The sequence below is a fragment of the Colletes gigas genome, unplaced genomic scaffold (assembly GCF_013123115.1).
Source record: "Colletes gigas isolate AHSC1104 unplaced genomic scaffold, ASM1312311v1 Colletes_gigas_Sc00011, whole genome shotgun sequence".
Lineage (NCBI taxonomy): Eukaryota > Metazoa > Arthropoda > Insecta > Hymenoptera > Colletidae > Colletes > Colletes gigas.
The window spans coordinates 4,746,486-4,770,740 of record NW_025106640.1 but is presented as its reverse complement, the minus strand read 5'-3'; the positions used below and the strand labels follow the sequence as shown (position 1 = coordinate 4,770,740).

General features: G+C 36.3%; 1 protein-coding gene across 9 annotated transcripts; it reads left to right on the top strand.

Annotated features, from left to right (window-relative positions):
* The first annotated feature begins 118 nt into the window (after positions 1-118).
* LOC122398191 (ecotropic viral integration site 5 ortholog) lies at positions 119-23,820 on the top strand. 9 transcript variants are annotated; one of them, XM_043397859.1, is made up of 12 exons: positions 5,226-5,333; positions 7,673-7,932; positions 9,255-9,488; positions 10,520-10,783; positions 11,189-11,453; positions 11,571-11,933; positions 12,093-12,770; positions 12,834-13,316; positions 13,415-13,513; positions 17,984-18,139; positions 19,981-20,089; positions 20,169-23,820. In XM_043397859.1, exons 2-11 carry the CDS (start codon positions 7,868-7,870, stop codon positions 20,023-20,025), a joined length of 2,652 nt encoding a protein of 883 aa, XP_043253794.1. In that variant the 5' UTR covers positions 5,226-5,333; positions 7,673-7,867; the 3' UTR covers positions 20,026-20,089; positions 20,169-23,820. The 9 variants fall into 9 exon arrangements, with proteins under 9 accessions (XP_043253800.1, XP_043253794.1, XP_043253795.1 ...); XM_043397860.1 differs by lacking the exon at positions 5,226-5,333 and having other exon boundaries at positions 7,132-7,932; positions 20,169-20,497; positions 20,805-23,820; XM_043397863.1 differs by lacking the exon at positions 5,226-5,333 and adding an exon at positions 18,623-18,628 and having other exon boundaries at positions 7,132-7,932.
* Positions 23,821-24,255: the final 435 nt, after the last annotated feature.

Sequence of the window (24,255 nt, the reverse complement as noted above, 5' to 3'; positions counted from 1 at the left end):
AACCGTACGCCGAACGGGAATCTTGAAAACGCGGCAAAAATAATTCTCTTGATGCTTCCATAACGATTGTAATGTTGGTAACAGTGCGCGTGGACAATCTATCGTGATGACAATTTAAGTGGTGACAGCCGCGTATGTGCCTGTTCGTTGCTCTGATGGTAGCGTTGTATCCGATTTAGCTGACGGGAAAGTTAATTTTTTGACTTAATGCGTGATTCATTTGCCGAGTAGCCTATGGAGTATTAGTCACGTCGTAGGTAAGTGTTTTACAACGGTTTTAGCCCATATCAGAAACAGATGGCCATGGTTGATTCGGCTGCCTGACAGTTTGTTAATATGGACAAGTGCCACTCTGACAGTTTTCTTTTTTCGTCGTCGTATTGTTGGGCACCTGTTACCGAACATTTGTTCTTCGTATTATGTACAGTTGATTTTCGGCACGTTGTTGTTGATTTTTGTTTCATCTGCTCAAAGAGCGACGCTCTATTAGCAAATTACATGCTAAATTAGATTTAATGATGTCACGTTGAAAATATTTATTTTTTCTGTCATAAATTCTAGCTCGAATGTAGCGCGTTTGATTTATTCCTATGACGATTTAAAATAGATCTATAAATTAACATAATGTCATTTATAATTACATAAACGTTTATGAGGAATAAACAGAAGATTTTATTAAAGTAAAATAAGAAAACAATCAAAAACTATGCATGATAGTTTGTATATTCCAAGACACATTTTCATTTCTTTAAACATTATATTGGAAAACTATCTTTAATTTGAAATAGATCTAAAAACAAATGATTTAATAAAAACTATAGAATAAACATAATGTTCTTCTGACATATAATTATTTAGATATAAAAATTATTTCAAGATATTTTTCTAGGATCTATGAAAAATTTGTAGTCTCGTTCAGTTTGTCCTGATAAGATCTATGTTAAAAAAAGATTTGTATGTCACTGTGGGATGTTTTCAGACGCATTCAATTTTAAATAGACTAGTAGAATTAACAAAAGTAATTGTGACAATGGGGCAATTATACTATTAGTAGGAGTGAATGTAGCAATGCAGATGAAGTAAAATTCAACTGTACTTATGTTGGCTAAAAAGAATTTATTTACTGCTGGCTTATTGTGGTGCCAGACATACTACCTACAGGTGGGTAGATATTTGTAAATGATCTTGTAGACCACTTCAAAAACATACATTTGTTGAAATTGAATATTGATATGTATCAACCTATGTCATGGATCTTTATTAAGAATTTTTCCCAACTAATTATACTTACAACCCAACCTCTTTAAACCCGAATTTTGGGCGCTATTTTCGATCAAATTTTGCTAATGAACAATTTGTTTCAAAATGGTTTTGAACAAGTTGTAAATGTACAGTATAAAATATGTTGGGGAAAAAATCACTGTATGAATATCTTCGTTATTTTTGCGAATACGAAAAAATGTATAATTACAATAAATGAACAAAATGGTGTCCATCGTCCGTTTCGTTCTCATATTGATACATAAAAAATAAAGTTTATAACGAAATTCTTAAGGTACCAGAATACACGAAGGAAAGAATTGTACATGCTTGCAATAATATTAAATCTCGCGTCCGAAAACGCTTGAAACCGATAGAGACCATTTTGAACATTTACTGTAAAACAATTAAGTTTATTACGTACAAAAAAGTCAAAAAATTTTTGATTGCCTTTAAACTAGCGAGATTATTTGAAGCCCATTAATATGGTCATTGAATTCGTCTCATTATCTTTAAAACCTTCTTAATGCGAAATTTCATGTAGTAACGGTCGTGTAATAACGGAGAATGTTGGTAGTTACATCAGGATTATGAATTTAAGCACGGATCACGTTTCGGTGGCGTCGAATTTGTGGTAATTTCTGGCAACGTTGAAATGAACGGAGAAAAAAAACAACATACGGTGCGTTCCCCTCGAAATTCCGTTGCGGAAATCGTGAAACGTTTTAGAATCATCGCGTTCCGCGACACGGTGCACAACTCACTCTTTCATTTCGATCGCTTTGTTCGCGCACGCATTTGGACGATTGCTTTCCATGTATACGCGCGATACGTGGTGCCGCGCGTTTTGCAACTGTAACGGTAAAGCGATCCGTCATTCATCGTCACGGAACAATTTAAAACCATATTGTAGCGCGGACGAAAAAGTCGCGTTTGTAATCGCCGAGTCTAGAACAGGGCCGGACCTGTTTGTCACAGTTTTCTGTATCGGAGTTGGGCAAATATTTTATTCGTGCCATATAAAACCGAATAACGGATACAAAGTTATTTCGTGCTATTCGAAGAACTAAAAATAGAATCACGGCTCTAGTCTAGAAGCTAACGTAACAATATTTCTTTTTTTTTTTTTCGGCAAACGCATCGGTGAAAGGTTCGTAATTCGTGCATTCGTTGATTCTAATTAAAACGACATGCACTTTCTGCAATTCGCTGTGCAGTTTCGCGTCGAATCAGCCTCGACGCGATACCCTATCGCGTGCGGTTTTTACTTTTCTCCTAACGCAACACGGGAATTTTCAAAGTTAAATTGTATAATTAAAGTTAAACGCTTCGTTAGTCTTAACGAGCATGTTCAGTGACCGGACCACAATATTTTGGTTCTCTTCTGTGATATATAAAAGTATATCGTAAAACGATGCAACAAATTATTTCTTGTTTACGTTCAAATTAATTTTATATTTATTGTTACGTTATCATGGTTTACGCAGGCCAATATTGTCGCGAGAACCGATAAAACATTCAAAGTTGTAAGATAGTGGTAATATAAAGGCAATTATATTTTCCAAACTACTTTTTTACTTAGCCTCGTTCTTGAATGTCTCGTTAAGTTGAATCGAATTCTGTCGTCGATTAGATTTGAGGTAGAAAGGAACGTAATAAAGGGAAATTGAATTGGTTTCAAATATTTCAACAATTTGCAGAATGCGTTACAGTCTGTATATTGTGCATTTATGTGCATCCATGCGCTTGATAAGTGCAATTTCATTTCTTTTTTTTTTTTTAATTAAACGCCATTCTTCTATACAATGGTCATGTAAAATATAAAAAATTGGCAAAAATAACCCTTTCTTTTAGGTATTACGAAACACTAGAGCCAATATTTGAATTCAATGTTCATTCTCGTAATTAGAGTCGTAACAATTGATTGCTCGGATGAATAATACATATTTGCCATTGGTCAGTGTTATCGAGAAAAATGAATCGAATGTACAGGGTGTTCCAACGAACTGCTACCAGCGGTTGCAATCGGTTGGGTTCGATTCGTTGCACGGAAGACGTTTTAATCTCGTGCATCATGAATGTTTCTCCCACAAACTACGGTCGAGTTCCGTTTATCAGGAACGAAGACACGTTCCCTCGGACGAGTCCTTTTATTTACTTGTTACGAAAGAGAGGTCGGTGCGCATGTGGAGTATTCTGGCCTGCGCGGGCTCCATCGACCCTCAAACCATTTTGTACTTTCCAGTACGTGTTTGGCGATCCAACTGTGCCAGTTAATCAAAAAAGGGAACGATAAAATCAACGTCGATTGGCCAATTAATCGGTGGCCCTTGCTGGACAATCGCGCAGCCAGACTCGCCAAGATCGATCGTTATCAGTGATACCGTGATTCCCGATTAAACAATTTTCCGACACCGATCGCGAACCTTAATCCAGGAACTTATTACCGTGCTCGATAAACTCATTTATCGTCGTTAATAGTTCACCGTTTCTAACGAACAAATAGCAACAGTAATAATATCAGAAACGATGCCAGAACCAATTGCGTCAATGGACCGCGAAATTTTTTCTTTTTTTTTAAATCGTGTCACGGTTGTATTATTTTAAAACGAATTTAAAAAAAAACAATTGTTTTCTTAACGATCCAACCGTATCAAAGTGTTTAACACTCGAACGAAGATATTCTCGATAATTTGCATGAGGTTTCAGGGTTGAGAATGAGGCGGATTCTAACAAGGCGTTTTCCATAGATTCATGTTTCTATTCACTAAAAATGATTGTAATTAACCTCCTGCAACCATAAATAATTTTTCCAGAATGATTTGAAACTTTTCATTCTTGTCGAAAAATTTAGTTCGTTTTTGATTTTTAGTAATTTTGTTTGACGCCCTACAGAAAAGTTGTCTAATACCTTTTTGTAGGTACCCATGAGCTCTACGTCAGAAAAAAGTTTCATTGAAATATAACCACTATTGTAAGAGTTATGGCTGTTTGAAAATTGGACCGTTTCTATGGGTTTTTTTTTTCATTTTACGGGGTCAAGGATCAACTTTTCGAATATTTTTAGAATTTCTACATATTTTTCACTAAAATACGCGTCGTTTGCATTTTGAAACATTAAAATCGTCCAATCCGTTCAGGAGTTATGATATTTTAAAGATTCGCATGAAATTTCGGGCAAACATTTCTGGCCTCACATTAGATTTTCAATAAGGAATTTTTTTCTCGAAAGTGGGTAGGTTTTCGAGGGTATGTCTATTGACCAAAAATGGTTATAATTGACCTCTACAACTGAAAATAATTTTTTTAGAACGATATGAAATTTATTTTTTCGTCGAAAAATTTCACACCTACTCGAATTTTTTTCTCGAAAGGGGGTCGGAATTCGAGAGTATCTCTAAAGACCAAAAATGATTGTAATTGACCCCTGCAATTGAAAATAATTTTTTTAGAACGATTTGAAATTTATTTTTTCGCCGAAAAATTTCACACCTACTCGAATTTTTTTCTCGAAAGTAGATAGGATTTCGAGGGTATGTCTATCGACCAAAAAGGATTGTAATTAACCCCTGCAACTGAAAATAATTTTTCCAGAACGATTTGAAATTTTTTAATTTTGTCGAAAAATTTCACACATTGTCGAATTTTATTCTCGAAAGTGGGTAGGATTTCGAGGGTATGTCTATCGACCAAAAATGATTGTAATTGACCCCTGCAAATGAAAATAATTTTTCCAGAACGATTTGAAATTTTTCAATAACTTTTTAACGAAACCTCAATCAAGAAATTGATATTCTTGATTTTCGTCTTATTTTGGTCTCCAGAATCTCCCATTAAAATTTTTTCCCAGGGGTAGTTGAACACTCTGTATAGTACTATCAAACTGGTGTTGATTCCCCGTAAAAAATAAGTCGAAACCGCGTGATACTTTTTTTCCGTACGACGTTTACTTTTCGAAATATTTAGCTTTGAAAATTGCTGCCCGCACTCCGTGTGGCTCTTCGCGCGCACCGTTATCAGAGTCTGACGCAAACACGATAGTATACGCCTTATTTTCAACTTAATTTAGAAACGTACGTGGGGAAAAAACAAATTAATTAACTCTTTGAATGTTGCAATAAAGCATTTTCATTGAAACTCGTCATGTTGAGACTGCAAATTTAGCATCAAACGAAAGTTTGAAATCACTGATTTTTACTGGTTTGGTAGTTCTGGCGTTAAGTGTAGTAAATGGAATTGTATTCGAATAATTGTCCGACCAGGGTACAATTTGGGTTTTGTCGGAACAATTGCGAGCTATTATACGAACTGCTTGCCTCGAAAAGCGAATATGGAGCGCGAGATCTTTCAACATTGACGATTCGGTACGGGAGTTTTGGTGCACCCGCATTGAAACGGAATATGAATTGAAATCACGGTTCGGTGGCCGCGCGATTTTCGTCTGGTTCGGTTGAGAATTATCCCGAGACAAATTAGGTTGTTAGGGGAAGTCCCTTTGCACCGCGGTTGTCTGCTAATGAGATACCGATGCTTGATCGTGGCTCGTCGAGGCTTCGATGACTTTTTAAAAGCGTCGACGCGAAACTCGACGACATTTGTGGGAGTTCGGTGAATCGTAGTCGACGGAAATTAACTTCGATTCGAACGAGCAGGAGGGAAGAGAAACCGGCAAATTACGTTTCGATTAAAGTTTTTTACGGAAACTTAAAATGGGCGTTTCTCGTACGGTCGACGGTTTTCAATTTTACGAAAAAACTCCGATCCTTACGTTCCACCGCGGATCTTGATATTAAACTCGTTGGCAAGAGTCGGGATGGAATCGATAACGTCGGTTACAGCCGTCACGAGTCGTTTATTATTTATTTTTTCGACGGTTTACCACAAAAGATTATTCACCGGTTCTCTTTTGTAATTTAAATTTTTCATTGGTAGTTTGAAGATGACGTCAAATATGAGTACCAATAGAAAATTTAAAGATTTATTTCGTATAATATATTTCCCCTTAAATGTTTGTTTTGAAAATCATCGATTATGATGTACAATGGTTTATTTAACCAACGACAGTGTCGGTCACTGAGTAACGTGACCCACTGCAGAAAGAATTCGAGATACAATTCATGTAAAACAAATATTACTATCGTAGCCTTGAAGTAGAGTATGACGTAACTAGGATAAAAACTAAGCTATAGGTGTTCGACGATTGGTACGTTCCTTATGTATTATAAAATGTCTCGTGATAAAGTATGAGTCTTGACTTAGATATAACGCTTTAATATTTACTAATATTCGTTACAGGATTTTATGAATATAAATTCGGTATCGATTTTAATTACGTTCTAGTTCAGGACCAATAGAAAACAATTTTCCTTGTACCATGAAATCTTGTATTAATTTTTTTTTCTCTCTTACGTTATACTTCATTTCAAAGCTGTCTAAATAGTTGTTTCGCATAAATTACAAGTATATTTCCCTATCGAGCATGATGGATGACTAAGATTCCCATCGATGTATTTGCATAGACAAAGTATCATTTTTTAAAATATATTTCTTAAAAAATATTGTTATTTCGTTCGATAACAGTGCACGTGCACGTTTCTTAACACTAGAACTGCCAACAATTATAGTGTGTTTATTTGTACCAAAGGAATTAAAACGATAGATATTTGAAGGAATTTGTAATGCTAAAAATTATAAAAATAATACAAAAAGAATTTAGTCGAGTAAATATTTTACAATTTTTATTAGAAATTACGAATGGGTCATTTTCTAGTCATTTCAAAGGCCCCCGGTACTTGGCCCAGTTTTAAAATCCCGTCTGCACGTCCGTTCGCGAGCAGAAAGAATAAAATAGTTAATTATATATTCTGCAATTATGTAATTACGCGCGTAACGCTGTTTCCAATCGAGGCCTGCGGATTGTTAAGCGTTATCGTTCGCGTGTGGATGTTCGTACGCACTTTAAATTCCACGGCGTCCCGGAGTACGCGGCGAGAAACGTGAATTATCCTATCTCGTGGCCGGAGCATTGCCACCGAGTGTTTCGCGCTTGTACTCGTTCGCCTGCTCTTTCGTTGGCTAATTCATTCGCACGCGCTAATTGCCCGGCTTTCTTCTCGACCTTTCGTCGTTTGTTGCACGACTCCGGCGGACCGAAACGACGATCGAAAAATTGAAAATCTCGCACGCTCCAGGCCTCACAAATACTTCAAATAAAAATGAAAAAAACAACTAACACTAGATCTACCATGGGAGTCCACATGACTTGTTTCTAACAATAATGTATTTTTTGAAATTTTTTATGACTCTTATTCACGTGCACAAATGATCACTTTTATAAGTTCTTTTTCTTCCGATTTCTCTACGCGTAACGACGAAAACAGACGCAAAAAAAAAATTAAAATGATGTTTGTAGAGAAGGTCAACGACGAGATGTGTCCGTACCACGAGCCCGAAATAGCTTCGCGGAAAATCGTTGGAAAATTGTGTACCGCGACGAACGACCACGGTTCGCGGAAAAATCGAAAGTAATCGCTGGGAGAGCGAGACGGTCGTACCTGGACAGTTTTCGGATCGCGAGTTTCTTAAGCGAGGAACAACAAATTGCCCGATGGTTCTTCGTGGTTTGCTGGCACCGGCGGCGGCGCGATGGGCACGAAATAAAACGTCGAAAAGGTAGACTTTTTAACGCGTTAACGCGTCCCGTGCAATTTCTTCGAACCGAGCATTGAAACAGAAGAAAATCGAAAGAAATTGATCGCCGCGACAAATTGTAATTTAAGCACTGTACGATTGTCCGGGGAACGAAACGTTGATATCGTTGAAAGTTTCGCGAATTTGGGTACGGCAGCCAACGTGTTAATTGAGGTTTAACGAACTTCGAACAGCACTAAGAGCGAAAGGGCAGAGAGAGGTCTGTAATGAACCGTTCATCGGAACCTCCGCGTGGGAATCGTAGGGGTTGAAATGCTCGCGAGTTCGAGCTTTAATTGGGCTTCGATGGGGCCCTCGACGCCACTCGAACCTATTAATATTTTGCATAAATAATCATTCGTTCGTCAACGAATCGATGGCGGTTACACGGTCGCGAGTTTGTAAACTCGACGCTGGTAAAAATAATTAGTCGATGAAGTGCATTAAAGTCGAGGACCCCTCTCTTATTATTCGCCTCTCGGTGAATATTAAAATTCTATTATAGTTTTAGAAACTATAGAACAAATAAATTCCAAACAGTTTGATTAATAGGACGAAGACAAATTTTTATCATATCTTCCGGGCAGACACACATTGTATATGTGTTTAAGGAAGAGATTACGGTTGTAAGAGCTCGGTGCACTGTTATAGTGTTTAGGTTGTGCCAAAAAAGTGTATTTAGACAGTCTTGATAAATAGATCTTACGTATCCTGCTATCTCTATATGAATAATAAATCTTTGTCGAAGTAAACAATATCTAGAATGAGATTTCGTCTTTTTTTTTCTTTTTTTTCTTCGAGTCCTCGAGGGGAAAAAATTCCAAGTTATCTTTCGTTGGCTTCTGAGAAAACAGCTGGTAGCGCTTTGTTTGGACCGCATAGTATATGATAAAAGTACAGTTATTAGATTGCACCGAGTAGCTTACCTGCAATCATAAGATTCATATAGCAGCGTCTATACTCTTCAAGGTTGGCGAACACTGACATAAGATATTGAAGAGGCAGAATGAATATAGACACGCGAAACGTTATCATTGATCTTTTCCGTTGCATAGAAAATAATTTAATTGGCATGGAAGAAGTGGTCGTTTGTAATTATACATTTTACTTTCCACTGTAACTCTTGAATGTGCGCAGTTATATGTATATTCCTCGATGCAACGAGGAACGTATTGCGCTTGTGTTCGGAGAAAGTAACAAAACTTACACGAATATACACGAATCTGTAACGTAATAGAAAAAAATCAGCGGATTATTTTGTGCTCGCGAACGATCTATAACTGTGAATTGTTTTTTTTTTTCAGGGGTCAAGAGAGTCAGGTAGCTGGTCAATTAGGATTATCACGTTATGGACCGCAGGTGATGAGCGTGTTGTGTTTATGCACCTCAGTACACCAGACCGCTCAAAACAACAACCAGGCTAGCAAAATACTACAGAGCTCGTCGCCAGTTTCATCCGAGGAAGAGAGTATAAACTCGTCGCAGGAAATACCCACCGACGAGCTGGCTCTATTAGCTAAGCTGGAGGAAGCCAATAGGTGAATTAATCCTACCGACCAACGTTTACAATCGTCGTTGCATGTGCAAATCAACTACGCTTTAAATATATTAGTGCTTCGTTATTGTATTACGTACACCACACCGCTCAAATTAATTAGGAGATCGCCAGGTCAACCGAACAAGGCCATACAGGTTGTAATTTGCACGAATCTCGATGCAAATTAACTATCCAGAAATGGTCCTTTAAAAGATTTTTATTTGTGATATTGCAATACACAAGGAGACGTCTAATTACTTTGAGCGCTATATCTTTATATCAAATTGTCAGTCCTGCTTATTTTTGTACGTATTTGTAGCTACAGGTCTAACAAAAGGGCCATGAGCTGTTCCATCAGAGATCTTTATCAGAAAAACTTCATCAAAATCTCTGTTGGGACAATCGTAGAATTCCCTTGTAAATTAGACAATGTTAACCCACACATCTGAGGAAAACTATACAGAGACTTACCATATACAATGATATCTATATTAGATGTTAGTTGTCTTCAAGACATTAGTATAATATTGGGTTGTAACATATGAAGATAGTCCAGCAAAGTTCGTACACGTAGACAGAACTTTTATTTGCTTATAATTGATTTGAATCGTTGCGGAGTTTCATTGTTACCGTGTAGAATGTTAATTTGATCAGAGGACGAGAGAAAATTCTATATAGCGTAACAATGTTTAGTCGTACGTTTCGATGTGAATGACCTCAGATATAGGATCTATTATGTTCACCATAGTCAGCAGATTTATCATTGCATCGATTTCAACCACTCGCGGAAACGAGAAATTCTAATACACGCCTTTTTAGCGATCATTGTGATTCAAAGCCTAGTAACTAGTTAAAGAAAATGTCTTTATTTGTGCACCATATATCTTATTTTGTTAAGAAAAACGAAGTGCTTTTGTCTCGACATATAGAAACAAACGTCTCATATGTTACAAATCAACAGTTTTGTAATACAGACAGCGATTGGATTAAGTTGAAGGAAGTGTCTCAAGAGTTTGGTGTAATCAATAACAGGCTTATCGAATCGGATGCAAAGTCGTTGAACTCGCTCCAAAGCAATCACAGTAGGAAAGGCTCCGACACATCTCAGGTGTCGGTGGCGTCGGGGGGCAGCGGAGGGAACGGCGATGCTGCGCCCCGACGCCACAACGCAGCTGATGGTGAAGAAAATACGTGGACCCTCTGGGGCCATATCGTCGCTGATTGGGATTATCATTGGAAGAAGAGGAAAGAGTTCGTCAAAGAATTAGTACGTCAAGGAATACCTCATCATTTTAGGTAATAAATATTTCCAAGAGCTTCTCGAATTAACTGGCAACCTGGGGAGACTTTAAAAAGAAGTTTTAAGAAAGAAGAGGAAACTTTGTTCTTTTCTTATTTTGAAGGCTACCACTACAATTGTGAATAAATATCTCTAATTAAAAAATTTAATCTCCCAATAGTATAGCATGGCAATATTTCAGTTCATACAAAGCAATTCGTCCCTGAAGAAGTTAAAACGATACAAGAAAAATATACTTTTAAATTGTTAAAGATACGGATATTTAAGTCCCAAGACACAATTTGCTCTACCTAGGACTCACGTCCCCTATTTGAGAAAAACACTTCTTTAAAGTCTTCTTAATCGTTTGGATTGAGAAACGAGTCCCAAGCGAATCACTGATTCACCGTTCATTATTGCAGAGGTATTGTTTGGCAACTACTATGTGGTGCTCACGACTCTCCTGTTAAAAAGCAATTTGCCGAGTATATAAAAGCCACGTCCGCATGCGAAAGGATAATCAGAAGGGATATAGCCAGAACGTATCCTGAGCATGATTTCTTTAAGGAAAAAGACGGTCTTGGTCAGGAGAGTTTGTTTAACGTTATGAAAGCGTATAGTCTTCACGATCGTGAAGTGGGATACTGTCAAGGTTCGGGATTTATTGTAGGATTGCTCCTTATGCAGGTACACTTTATTATTTCACGTGAGAAAGGGATAATGATCGGGAGAGATTTAAGAAATCGGTACCTGGTTACGTTGAACACTGTACGGTATTAAATAGGTATCGATCTATTGTTGCAGCAAATGCCAGAAGAGGAAGCTTTCGCTGTACTGGTAGCGCTTATGCAAGAGTATCGTTTGCGAGACATGTTCAAGCCGAGTATGGCTGAATTAGGGGTGTGCATGTATCAGCTAGAACATTTAGTTGCTGACACGCATCCCGAGTTACACGCTCATTTTACGGCTCAAGGTTTTCACACCTCAATGTACGCATCGTCTTGGTTTCTTACGCTTTTCACCACAGCGCTGAGCCTCCCGCTGGCCTGCCGCATTTTTGACGTGTTTCTGTCCGAAGGCATGGAAATTATTTTCAAAGTTGCGCTGGCCATGTTACACTTAGGCAAGGAAGATTTATTGAGCTTGGACATGGAGGGCATGTTGAAGGTAACGTTCATCATCCACACATATTATTGTATCGGCTTTAAAAGTAACGTCCGGCATTGCAAAATCAAAAACGTCAAAGAAACAATGCTTTCCCACACGCGGGTTTACGTTGGATTTTATTTTTGCTCTAATAATATTTATTAGTCCTTTTCGATACAGTTTTTCCAGAAACAGCTACCCGGAAAGGCCGAGAAAGACCCCGATGGCCTCATGAGCCTTGCTTATGGTATGAAAATTAATCCAAGGAGAATGAAGAAATTAGAGAAAGATTACACCGTGTTGAAAATGAAAGAGCAAGAGGAAATGGTAGAGCTTCGTAGACTTAGGGCGGAAAATAGGTTACTTAGACAAAGAACTGAACTTCTCGAAGCCGAGTCCGCGGAACTGGCGGATAGATTAGTTAGGGGTCAAGTTTCTCGCGCGGAGGAGGAGGAAACCGCTTTCGTTGTACAAAGGGAACTGGCGGCGCTTCGACATACGCATCTCGAGACTAGCCATCAGTTGGAACAGGCTCATGAGGAATTAAGATCCCTGTCGGTCTTGTTGGAGGAGAACGTGACCTCGAAACAATCGTCTCTGGATGAGATTCTGTTGAAGCAAGAAGCGTTGTCGCAGAAGGAAGAGATGATACAGTGTTTGCAAGAGGAATTGGTTAGGGTTCGATTGCACGAAGCGGAAAACGATGCAACGATAAGGGAACTTAGAGCAAGAATACAAGAATTAGAGGAAGATAAGAAAACGTTACGCGAAACCACGCCAGATAATTCCGTCGCTCACTTGCAAGAAGAGTTAATCGCCGTTAAACTCCGAGAGGCGGAAGCCAACCTTTCCTTAAAGGTAAGTTTTCCTATCACGCTTCTGTTAAAAAAAAGAACACTCACTGTATTAACGATTTGTTAGGATCTGCGGCAAAGAGTGGTGGAATTGAGTTCTGCCTGGCAAAGGCATTTACAAGAGCATCGTTCTGCTCAGACAGCGCCTGCTAGTGATTCCACACCGAAGAAGCTTCTATTTTGGGAAAACAGGGGCCACGAAGTGCAAAAATTCGAGGAGGATTTAATGACTACTAGGATTCGAGAGATGGAAGCTCTGACCGAAGTAAAGGAGCTTAGACTTAAAGTTATGGAGCTTGAGACTCAAGTGCAGGTCGCCACGAATCAGCTCCGTCGACAGGACGAAGGTGGGAAACAGGTTAAAGAAGAATTGGAAGCTGCCTTAGACAGAGAGAAGGAGCTTACTGCCAAATTGCGGGAGCAACAACACAAGTATTCTGACCTGGAGTCGAAGATGAAAGACGAAGCTATGATGGCCAGGATACGTGACGCTGAACACGCGCAGCAAGTTGCAGAACTCACGCAAAAGATATCCCTTCTCAAGTTAAAAGTACTGTTCTTCATTATCCGTGGAATTTTCTCTAATGCCAGCATGCAGTTGCCCGCCTGCGAAATGTTGCAATCATTGACCGCTCTTATTTGTTACAGAATGAGGAGATGCACGCGGAGGGTGAACTTAGGAATAATTTAGACGACAGTGAGAGAGTAAGAGAATTACAGGATAAAGTTGCTGAACTGAAAGCTGAGGTATGTGGAAAGCCTAAAGCTCGTTTAAGCTGCATTAATGAAAGCATTGATTTAAAAAATTGCAGTAAGGGGTGAATGGAGGGAATAATTACTGAAAAGCAAATAAACTTTGATTTTTTCGGTGTTTTCGTATGTACTAATAATAATTAGTTATCCAAGATAATTATCGAACAGTAAATTTTAAAAAACGAAATATCGTTCAGTTTTTGTTTAATTCATATCTTAAGAAACCATTAGCGTTATTCATAGTAGACATTCTAGTATTGCAAGTTAATTATTTAAGAATGCTTTCAATTATGCACAAGTGTAATTATTTTCGTATATGTTTTTTAATTGTTGACGATCCTGATTAAGTTTCTTCCATTAAAATTGACATTCATGTCTTTGTTTAGTGTTTTATAACATTAAGTACAAATTATTGTCGATAGAAGTAATGGCGGTAGGTTATAAAGACGTAGAGTTATGATCATTTCACAATAGCTTAATTAAGAGTCCAATTTTTATTGATCCGCTATTGGGCTGCAATTTAGTAAATTCCGAAGCTTGTAGATTAACGAGATTTCCGTACATTTGGGAATAGAAGTAATTCCAGTTGATAGATCATTCTATATAGCTAGGATCTTGATTTATTATTTGAATTCCTGCATATTCATACAACTCATAAACGTTTATCCACATAATTTATATACTATTCTTGCAGTCTACACGGACACATTTAGCGTAACTTGATTTTTTAATATTTTCGTAGGATACATATCGATAACATTTTAGGATTTACGATCGTGATAGTTCACATTTATTTGTGGCTAATTTTGTACATTCTGCTGTGTAATATAAAGTTTTCCTCGCCGTGTTTATATATCTGTGATATTGCACCTGATATTTTTATGACACTGTTTTGTGAAGTACTTATGTTTTATGAACACTTGTTTATCTCTCGTCATGAAGATCGTATGCTATTGGAGATAGGGCAATATTCTTGTTGTTTCTGTTGCATCATTAATTCACGTGTTATCAAGGATTAAGTCTTTAATGTGTTACTAAACTATATTTTTTTTAACTAACTTCCCTAAAACCTCTTCACTAAAAAGTATGTTAAAAGAGTATGTACATAATATGTATTGTTACTTTTGTGCTACTTGTATTTATTGGGTGCGCACAATTACAACTATCGTAATTACATGTAAATTATGTGAAAATGTAATTTACGCTTTTGTATTAATGTGACTCACAAAACTGTTATGCACAAATTGCACCTCTTACTGCAATGTAATGCTGTCACGCTGACGAACGGTACTTTTGTTTTTAATTAAAACGAACGCTATATAAAAAATTTCATGTTTAGAAAAAAGAATTGATCAACAAATAGGTGGAGATTTTTATCGGTATTTAAATAAAATTTATTTCTCGACTTCGATGCTAAGATAAATATTTTATTAGATTTTCATTATTAATAAGTTAACAGATACAACACTAACCGATACAGTACATATTTTGAATGTTTGTTATTAACAATTAACTGTTCTAGTGCCAAACAAAACACAACCTTCTCACTTGTCATATTGACAAATAACATTCCTGCAGAGGTACCTGTACACATTAAGAATTCATCGCGTTTCATCATCTCCAGTATATTCTTAATTGTTTTGACTCGCTCATAAACTTTTTGTGCTCATGTAATCTGTATGAATTATAATTCACATAAAAAAAAAAAGTTGTTTACATATTAGAGCTTCGACAATAGGATGCATTCACAGCTTGTTATGTCTATGCTGCAATGCAATATAAATTTTAAATGTCAAATCGCTTTACACTTAACGTTAATCGTGATTATGGTACCCGCTCATTTAATATTGTTTTTGCACTGGTGGGGATGTGCTAATAATCATCGTTGTTTTAAGTATAAAAAAAACCGTATATCTTTGAGGGCGCTAAAACAATATTAGCAGTGCCCTTTTGAACAAAATATTTGTCCTTTTCTTTTAATTCATTGCACATTGAAAATTTGCAGTCAATGTTCCATTTTCTGTATGGTACCAAGATTCATTGTTTCAAATGTTTCTTTAATCAGTGATTATTTTTTAATGTAATTGCCAAATTTTCAATGTCTTGGCATCAACATTTAAACTGTTCTACATAGGCACATGTTAAAATCATTTTATGACAAATCAAGCTCGCTATTTATTATACTGATTGTGCTTTAATAATATTTTATTAGACATTGAGAGTTAGCACAGCACGGAGTAACAGCTAATCCAACAACTTTTACACAAAAGAAAGAACTAGGAGATTGTTCTTAGAAAGTACACCTTCAAAGATATTATTCATTTGATCCAATCTTTTATGTGTATAGGATACTCAGAAAAATTGCATTGTAATATATCATTGAATGAAGCGCTGCATAAGCAGAATTAGAAGAAATAACGATGCAGTGATACCTGAACCTAATTGTAATTACAAATGGAATTCTTATTGTGTGAAGGTACCAGACACTAACACAATGAAACTAATGGTTTTTTTTGTAAAACTAACCCTCTATTGCTGTGTTATCTCTGTCTCCCTAGTTCCCTACGCCAATCACCAGCCCGGACACTGAGCCTTGGCGTTGGCTCGAGTAAGTCTTTACCCATCTGTAAGCATTATTTTTATCCATTTCATATACGTAGCATGACGTTAATGTGAAGTTTATAAATGAAATGTTTTTCCTGTGTGTAGTTTCGTGTAACCGTATGGTCATCGTTATTATTCAATAATTGTTCGTTAATTTTCTAACGTAATATCTCGAGTTACTTGAACTTCGACTTTAAAGAGCGTTTAGAAAAGCTTGCCCTTGCACTTGAACATCAATTTTTAATCAGAATCTATTGTATTTTGTACATTATACTTCGGATCTTGTTAGTTCTGCAAGATAAAGATATTTTCATCGTGTACGATATGTAAATAGAATTTCACGTATGTGCACGTAGAAGTGCACTCGATGCAGTTGCAGGAAAATTCATAAACACGATGTGTGTTAACGATTCGTCAGTGTTAAGCTTCTCAATGGAAGATTGAAATTAGTAGATGCTATATTACAATGCGGGACAGAATGATATTTTAACCAGAATTTTATTTTCTAGGGTGCACGAAACATATATGTTTTGGCGTGTATATCTATTTAAAGAAAAATGTGAAACGGACGATAATCTTGTCCCGCATTATAGCTACTCTTCTTATGCTAACAAATCATAACATGTGTAACAATACACCGGTTGAATTTCCTCATCACGTATGATCTATGCTTTGCAGTTTTAATTACGTGCTTTGCAATTACTGTACATATTGCTTTATTTCATTTCATTTTGTTTCGTCCTCTTCTTTTATTATAGGTTAGAATTGAAATTTTTTACTGTACAAAGGAACGAGATACGCATTCTAACACATTGCTTACTAATGAAACAAACTTTCTAAGCAAAGTGACATGGTAATCAATGTGTTAGTACATATTGTGCATTATAATTTGTGGTATAACATTCTGATGAATATTTTCTATGCAATGTCTATGCAGAAGCGACGCATAACTGGCATAAGAACAGTTTAGAATCGTTTTAGAACCGACATAGAACCGTTTCAGAATCGATATAGAACTGTGTACATCGGTTATGGTTACGGTTGCACAGAACCGATATAGTAACGGTTCTGTGCAACCATAACCATAATCAGTATGCAACAGAACCTTTTTTATTCGTAACTGTTACACTATCATTTCGATTCTCATAACTGTTTTCAACCCTTGTTAGTAGGAGACATATTTAGAATATCTTGTTTGTTTAAGCATTACTTTTTTTTTTATAGAAGTTATAGATAAAGCATAATCAAATATGAAAGTATGATTTGGTTTATAAATGTATATATAACATGTTAACGAATGTATAATTATCGTTTAGTTCTGCATTCCGTTTTCCAAAATAACTAGTTCTTATTTGTACTTATCCCAAAAGCCAACGAATCGTTACAGAAATAGAACTCTTGTGGTTTTGCTCTTTGCTTGCGTTTCGCTAGATTTTAGGTTAAAATGCACGACATTCGCTTCGTTCGTTTTGTTACATATTTCAAAGCATATTATTTTGTTCGATATTAAACAATAAGTTTGATAAATTTCATAAACATCATCTATTGGAATTTTATCCAGCCGTGTACATATAACATGAAAATAATTCTCGATGCAGTTATTTCATTATTTACTTCATGATTCTCACTATTAATGATCGAACGAACTATACCAATTAGAATGTACTGTACAAAATTGCTATACAAATTACGAAGTAGTTGATTTGTACAGATTTCGATCTTGTTTTCAGAGACGGCAGCGTGAAGTGTAATTTTTTTTTTTTAAATTGAACAGCGACATAGAGAGGGTACCGGACTTTCCAGGAACGATCGTTTCGTTCGATTCAACAAATATTATTGTGTGTTATATGTGTGTCACAGGTCATGAGGCTAGAAAGTTGGAAGCAACGTTGGACGGGCCATGGTGGCCAAAACGTAAGAACATTCAGTGTTGACACTGAAAGCGAACTAGACGAGCGGGATCTCAGAATTTGTTTACAGGATCATATCAACGCAACCACGCCAAACTCACCAGAGGTATAGAATTCCACGTATACAAGACATTAGGCAGCTAATTATCGTTATAACACAAGTACTCCATTGTCAGATCCAAATTGTGGATCCTTTTGTTCATAACCAATGCTTTCGACGTAGAAAGGAATGACGAGTACGCACATAGAATATAAATCGAAAAAAAAAAAAAATAACATATAGAGAATAATGATTATTATTGTTTTTTAGTTACGTGTATTACCACTAGCTCGTGATGTATTAACAGCATTTAGCGATTAACTAGGTGTAATCTGGTGGTCATTAATAGCGCAATATAAAATTGTCGACCGAGTCGATTTTTTTATTTTAATCAGGCTTCGAAGTGTTCACAGGTAACTTTTAACGTTTCGAGGTAGAGAATAGCGTCCAGAATATTCCACGAAATTAGAACGAAGGCATTTTAATCGTTATTTTATACGGAGCCACGATTGAATGTACACCAATTTACTACCGTCTCTGTTTAAACAGATCAATGTTCATCGCAATCAACGATAGCGCGTTTCACTTCGAAGTCTGATTACGATCGACGAACTCTATAGATTAGTATAACTATACGACACATACAACAGTTTTTATACGTATTACGCATTCTGTGTATTTTTTGTAATTTAAACCAAATGTAATTCCATTTAAGGAATTGTATATTGAATAGAGGGTGAAGTCCGTCGACGGGGAAATCTACGATTTTCGTAGTCGTCTTTTACGCGTTTTTTCCTCCTGAAACGACGGAATCTACGTAGAGTCTCGTTTAACGAATTGTAGCAGCGTATTTGCTTCGGTTAGAATTTCACGAAGAAAAAAAAATAGAAAAAAAAAAACGAAAAAGAGAAACATATACGCTACGTCTGAATTCATCAACAGTATTCTTCTTGTGTATTTATGCGTCCGAGAAATAAACGCGACGTTGATTTCAATACTCCGAGTCGACAGAACTTGCGCACAAAATCACAAGATATTTATTATCATTTCAATTATAATGCATGCTCGTGCGAGTGATAAATAGTAGACAAGATCAATCGTAGCGAACAAAATTAAAACAATCATTTTTATTTTCCATCTCTAGTTTTTAGCTCCATGTTAGAAAATTAGATTTATTAACAGCATCAGTTACTAGAACGAGGATACATGTGTGTGATTTGATGTTGGGTAATAACGTTTGTATTTTATGAACAAGTTTATAGTGACGATTATTAGATTAATTTAATATTAATTATACAAACTTCTATTAATGTATTCTATGAATATAAATCGTAATTAACGTTTCTGGTTTACAGAGGAATGGGGAACAACGTTTAGTTAAGTAATATAACGAAGGATAGACAAACTCCAAATGCGAATCACTAGAATGTTGTTCATAAACTACGTCTATTTTATTCAACATTAACGGGGTATTCTACTGTAAAATACATATTTTTAGATCCCCTTTTGATAATTTTTTGACAAGAAACACACATATTTACAATATAGTAAAAAGAAGTCTTATGGTTTCCATAGTTTTAGCTATTCTACACATTTGATATTTTTCAAAGGTCTATACAGTAGTAAAAATAATACAATAGAATACCTGCTTGAGTTACACATATGATGCCACGATTAAAACTAATTTCCTGGCAGGAATCCAAAGATTGAAACGTTTAAATCATTGTTTTTGTCTTGTTTGTTAACTACTTCTTCTTTTACTATTTACCAAATATTTACCGTTTTGAACAAAGTGAACGTAAAGAAAAGATCGTTTCGACGATCAAGAGAGAACTTCTAATCAGATCTAGCAGCTCCTGAGCGGTGGGGGTGAAACGGTGTCCTTTAAATAAATTTACTAATTGCAGATTATTGAAACCGAAACCGAACGAGATAATCGGGAGTACTTGTAAAAGTTAATACCCGGATAGCTCGTTCCTTATAGCGACTTCCTAGGACGTGATAATTACTTCCAACGTAAGTAGTTGCGCAGTTCAAACATCACTGCTTTGTTCTCGACTTTTATTTTTGTTTCTTCTTAATTTTTTGTTTCCAGCTTACTCGAACCCTTAACGATCCACCTCTTGATTCTACTGTTGCGTACGTGGCGATTGTATTCGAGCATACAATGCGTTAAGAATTACACTACCCGAAATGTATTTGCTTTTACGATAAGATGAACAGCTGGCCGATAAGGAATGTTTTTTTTTTCTTTTTATCGTCCGGGGGCGATAAGCGCTAATTTTCGAACGCGTCGCGTTCGTTTTTTTTTTATTACCTTTGTTCGAGCGTAATCGGAGCACCGTTTATTTCGCAAAGAGATACCCGGAGGTTCGTCTTTCGATGACGAACGCGATACGTGTTCTCGATAAATAGTGCAAATAGGTAAATTTTATCTATGACGAATTTTGTTAACTAATTTTTTTTATACGTACATTGCTTTCAAGCGATCTTTATTTTTTAATTTATAAAAGTGAGTATTTGCGAAGAAGAGTCATTTATCGTTGTCGTACGAAAAAAGTAATAATTTGCCCTGTAATGTTTATAAAAATATTCAAGAAAGCAATATCTAATTATGTACGAAATTTGTAAATGTGTATTTAATATCGACTATAATCACGAGTCGCGTGTGTTTTAGGTTTAAATTGTTTTATGTGTAACGCGTGTTTTTTTTTCTTCTTTTTGCTTACAGATAACAATTATGTTCGATACTCTTTTTACTAATTGGTAAGAATTAATCAACCGGTACAATTTATAACATCCGTTGAGATACGTTTCTGTCGTTGAATCGCGGTTACAGTTGTTTATTTATATTTTTATTTCTTATTTCTTAAGACACATAGCAAGATTGTTTATGGCGACTTGTGTCTTGCGTGGAATATTCTCACGTGACGTTGGAACGTTAAGGGTTGCACGCGTTTACAGTGTTCTCGCTTTGGCCTAAATTGTATCTGTACACTTTTATTTCGTCACGTACAATTGGCATACACGCGCGAATATAAACGGCCGCTACCGAGAAGAACGCATTTTCGCACCAATCACGCGAAAGTTTTTACGGAGGAGTGAACTTTTCCGCTTTCGTGCACGTACGATCAAGGGGGAAAAGCATGTAACCTTTTGCAAAGTAGTAGAACCCTTTTCATTGGGATAAAACGAGAAAAATTGTTTCGTTAGAGGGAAGTCCCCGAAAAAAAAGATTAAATCATCGCTTTCTCGTTCGACTGTTCTGGAAAGACATTTTCCTACAAACCACACCAAACGTTAGGTATTCTTATGGAAACCCTATGTATTAAATTTACAGTAGTTTTCTGTTCGAAAGAAATCAAAATCAAAATATTAATAAAACACTTTATACAGAATTTCATAACGGTCCTCGTGGAAGATTACTATTCCCGATCTGTCGACGAGAAAGTCGAAACACACGTATAGCTTTTACACATTCTATGGGGGAAAAAAGTTTTTATATGTCGTTGCGCAGTAACCTACCCAATTTTGTGAACATAGAAATTACGCTAAGGCAACGCTTACTGGCACAAGCTAAATAATTACAACTAAGAGAGGCTTAGTTTCTAACCATTTTCAGATATTTCGGCAGCGATTGAACATGTTTTGTCCGTCTATGCATAAGAAGAATAATAAAATAATTTCGATACTGTCTGATATTATACCTGCCTGGATTATAAGTGCAATTTGTAACGACTAAAGAAATTATCTGCGAAAAATATCGAGAAATCGCTTCTTGTCGTTTCTGCGACTGTAGACGCACGATTATCACAAAATTAGGTATGTTTTCTCAAGGCGAATCGATGGAGAATTTAACACGGTCTATCGTACTTGGTTTGCAGTATGTATTTCGTTTAACAATTAACGAAAGAGTGATCGATGCGCAAGGCAGAAGAGAAATAACAATTTGTTGCGTTTGACTCAAAGAACCATCGAAGTGCAATCTTACGTATAGAAAACGCATGCTCCCCTGCTAAAAATTGTAATATACGGGTATACGCCAGTATTTCTGATTTAAACAAGAAATGATATTGATCAACAAATACATTTAGAACACCTTGACCTATTGCAAATAAGACTTTTCCTTAATATGCGCTGAATTTCATTGTTCTTTGCGGACAATGATCGAAACAAACGCGAAGAAACTGAAACTTATTAATATGGATCAGTCGATCTCTTGTAACTTCGAATGTTTTAATTACGAGAAAAAAGTTTAGTACGGGGAACCATATAGTTTTAAAGTGATATTTTATCTTTCTTTTTTTTTCTTAGAATTATCAGACTCATTTGCATTTAACGAAACCATTCCAGAAGTGCATTCTCGCTATTATTGTTTATCAGAGTGGCAAATAACTTCCTAAGCTATTTTTAATCGTAAGAATATTTAAAAGACTTAATAAGATATTTGTATCTAATTAATTATAATCATCTCCATGTTCAATCACACTTGGACAAATTTATACTAATTGATATACTTCATTACTAATTGTTACAGTTTTACTTTGTAAGAATTAGATTTTTTTGCATTTTATTCCGTTAAAAATAATCCTTGGAATAATTTTTCTAGATTTTGCTTTACAGGCTTTTATAACAATTGGTTTCTGGTAATTGAAAAGAAAAATAATCGCTTGATTCCGTTAGCGCTTCGTATTGATTATACCACGGTTCATGGCATAACTTTTTATTTGAAACAATTTTTAACTCCGGTAATTTGTGTAGGTATTAACATCGACGGTCTGAAAACTATTGAAGTTCAAAGTTGCCCGGGAATTTGTTGGCCACCCCTGTCACGAAATATGTAGTAGCACTTGATATCGATATTGTTTGTTTCGTCGCTGGCAATTGTCGTTTTTCGGTCGAAAGGAGTAGTTTAATCGTTTAGACGTACAAAACTTTTTTCTTAACACGAAAGTATGCAAGCCCCACGAGTATATTGTATTGTATTGCATTGTTTGCCCCCTTTCTACGCATTTCTATTTTAAGAAACTACCGCCAAACTCTTAAGGCAGATTCGTTTAAAGACTTTTCAAAGCAACGATGGTATATCTGAATATTTCAGTATCTTGTTATTCGAATCATTTCGAAGTAACTATACATATTGTATGTACGCGTTCGGCGCATTTATTATATTCCAAGTGTAAGAACTCGTAGACAGATTATTTGTTAGCGATTTCTGATTGTTGTATACAAGATTTTTTCGACGGATAACGCGCACACTATGGACAACGATATAAATTTGTCATGAACATTGTGGGGAATATTATAACATCAGGAGTAAATAAATTTTTATTCACTTTTAAGGCATTTATCTTCTTCCCGTGTGTGAGAGAGCAAAATCGAAATATTTCGTACGATTTGATGTACGTGCAGCGTACGTATTTCATTCATTTTTTTAATTCGTTTTTTCGAAATAACATGCATCGTAAACAAATGAGACACCAAGATGTTCATACGCAGTGAAAAGATAGTGCTCTCGAATGACGATTTCTTAAGCAAATATTATGTCCCTTCGGTATCTCCGCAGAATGTAAATATTCTATTCTTATCGTAATCTCCGCAGAATTATTGACATTTCTGAAGAGGACATTACAATGTACTTCGTCACTTTCATTTGAAGAAGATAGCTTTGAGAATGTGACTCATAATATTTATAACGAACCATAAATATGTAAGACGTAGAAATGGAATATAAATAATACACGGTATTCATGACATTTATTGTTTTTTTCGTTGTCTTTTTACGCCTATCGCTAAATCCCGAGCGAAGCATAGCCCGCACGAAAGTGTAATCCCTCTTACAGACTTAATCTCGGAACGATATTACAAAGGAGCGACGAGAACGGAAAGGACGAAGAGTCGGAGGAAGCGAGATCGTGTAACGTAAAGACAAAAGTAAAGAACGGGACTATCGAGTGATTCGGGGAGAGTTTGCGCCCATGGGCGGCGCAAGTTGCAGCAGGTAGTTTTCCAAATGGAGTCCATCGGCTAGAGAGTGGAAAAAAGTAATCCGTGAAAAGGGGTTCGTTGTTACGCCGGTCTGGTGCGACGTTGCCAGTGTGGCACGAGTGAGTGAGAAGAGCAGCTGGCCGGGTTGTCCAGTAACGAAACTAGAATGTCATAGGGCCCCGTCTATGAGCTTT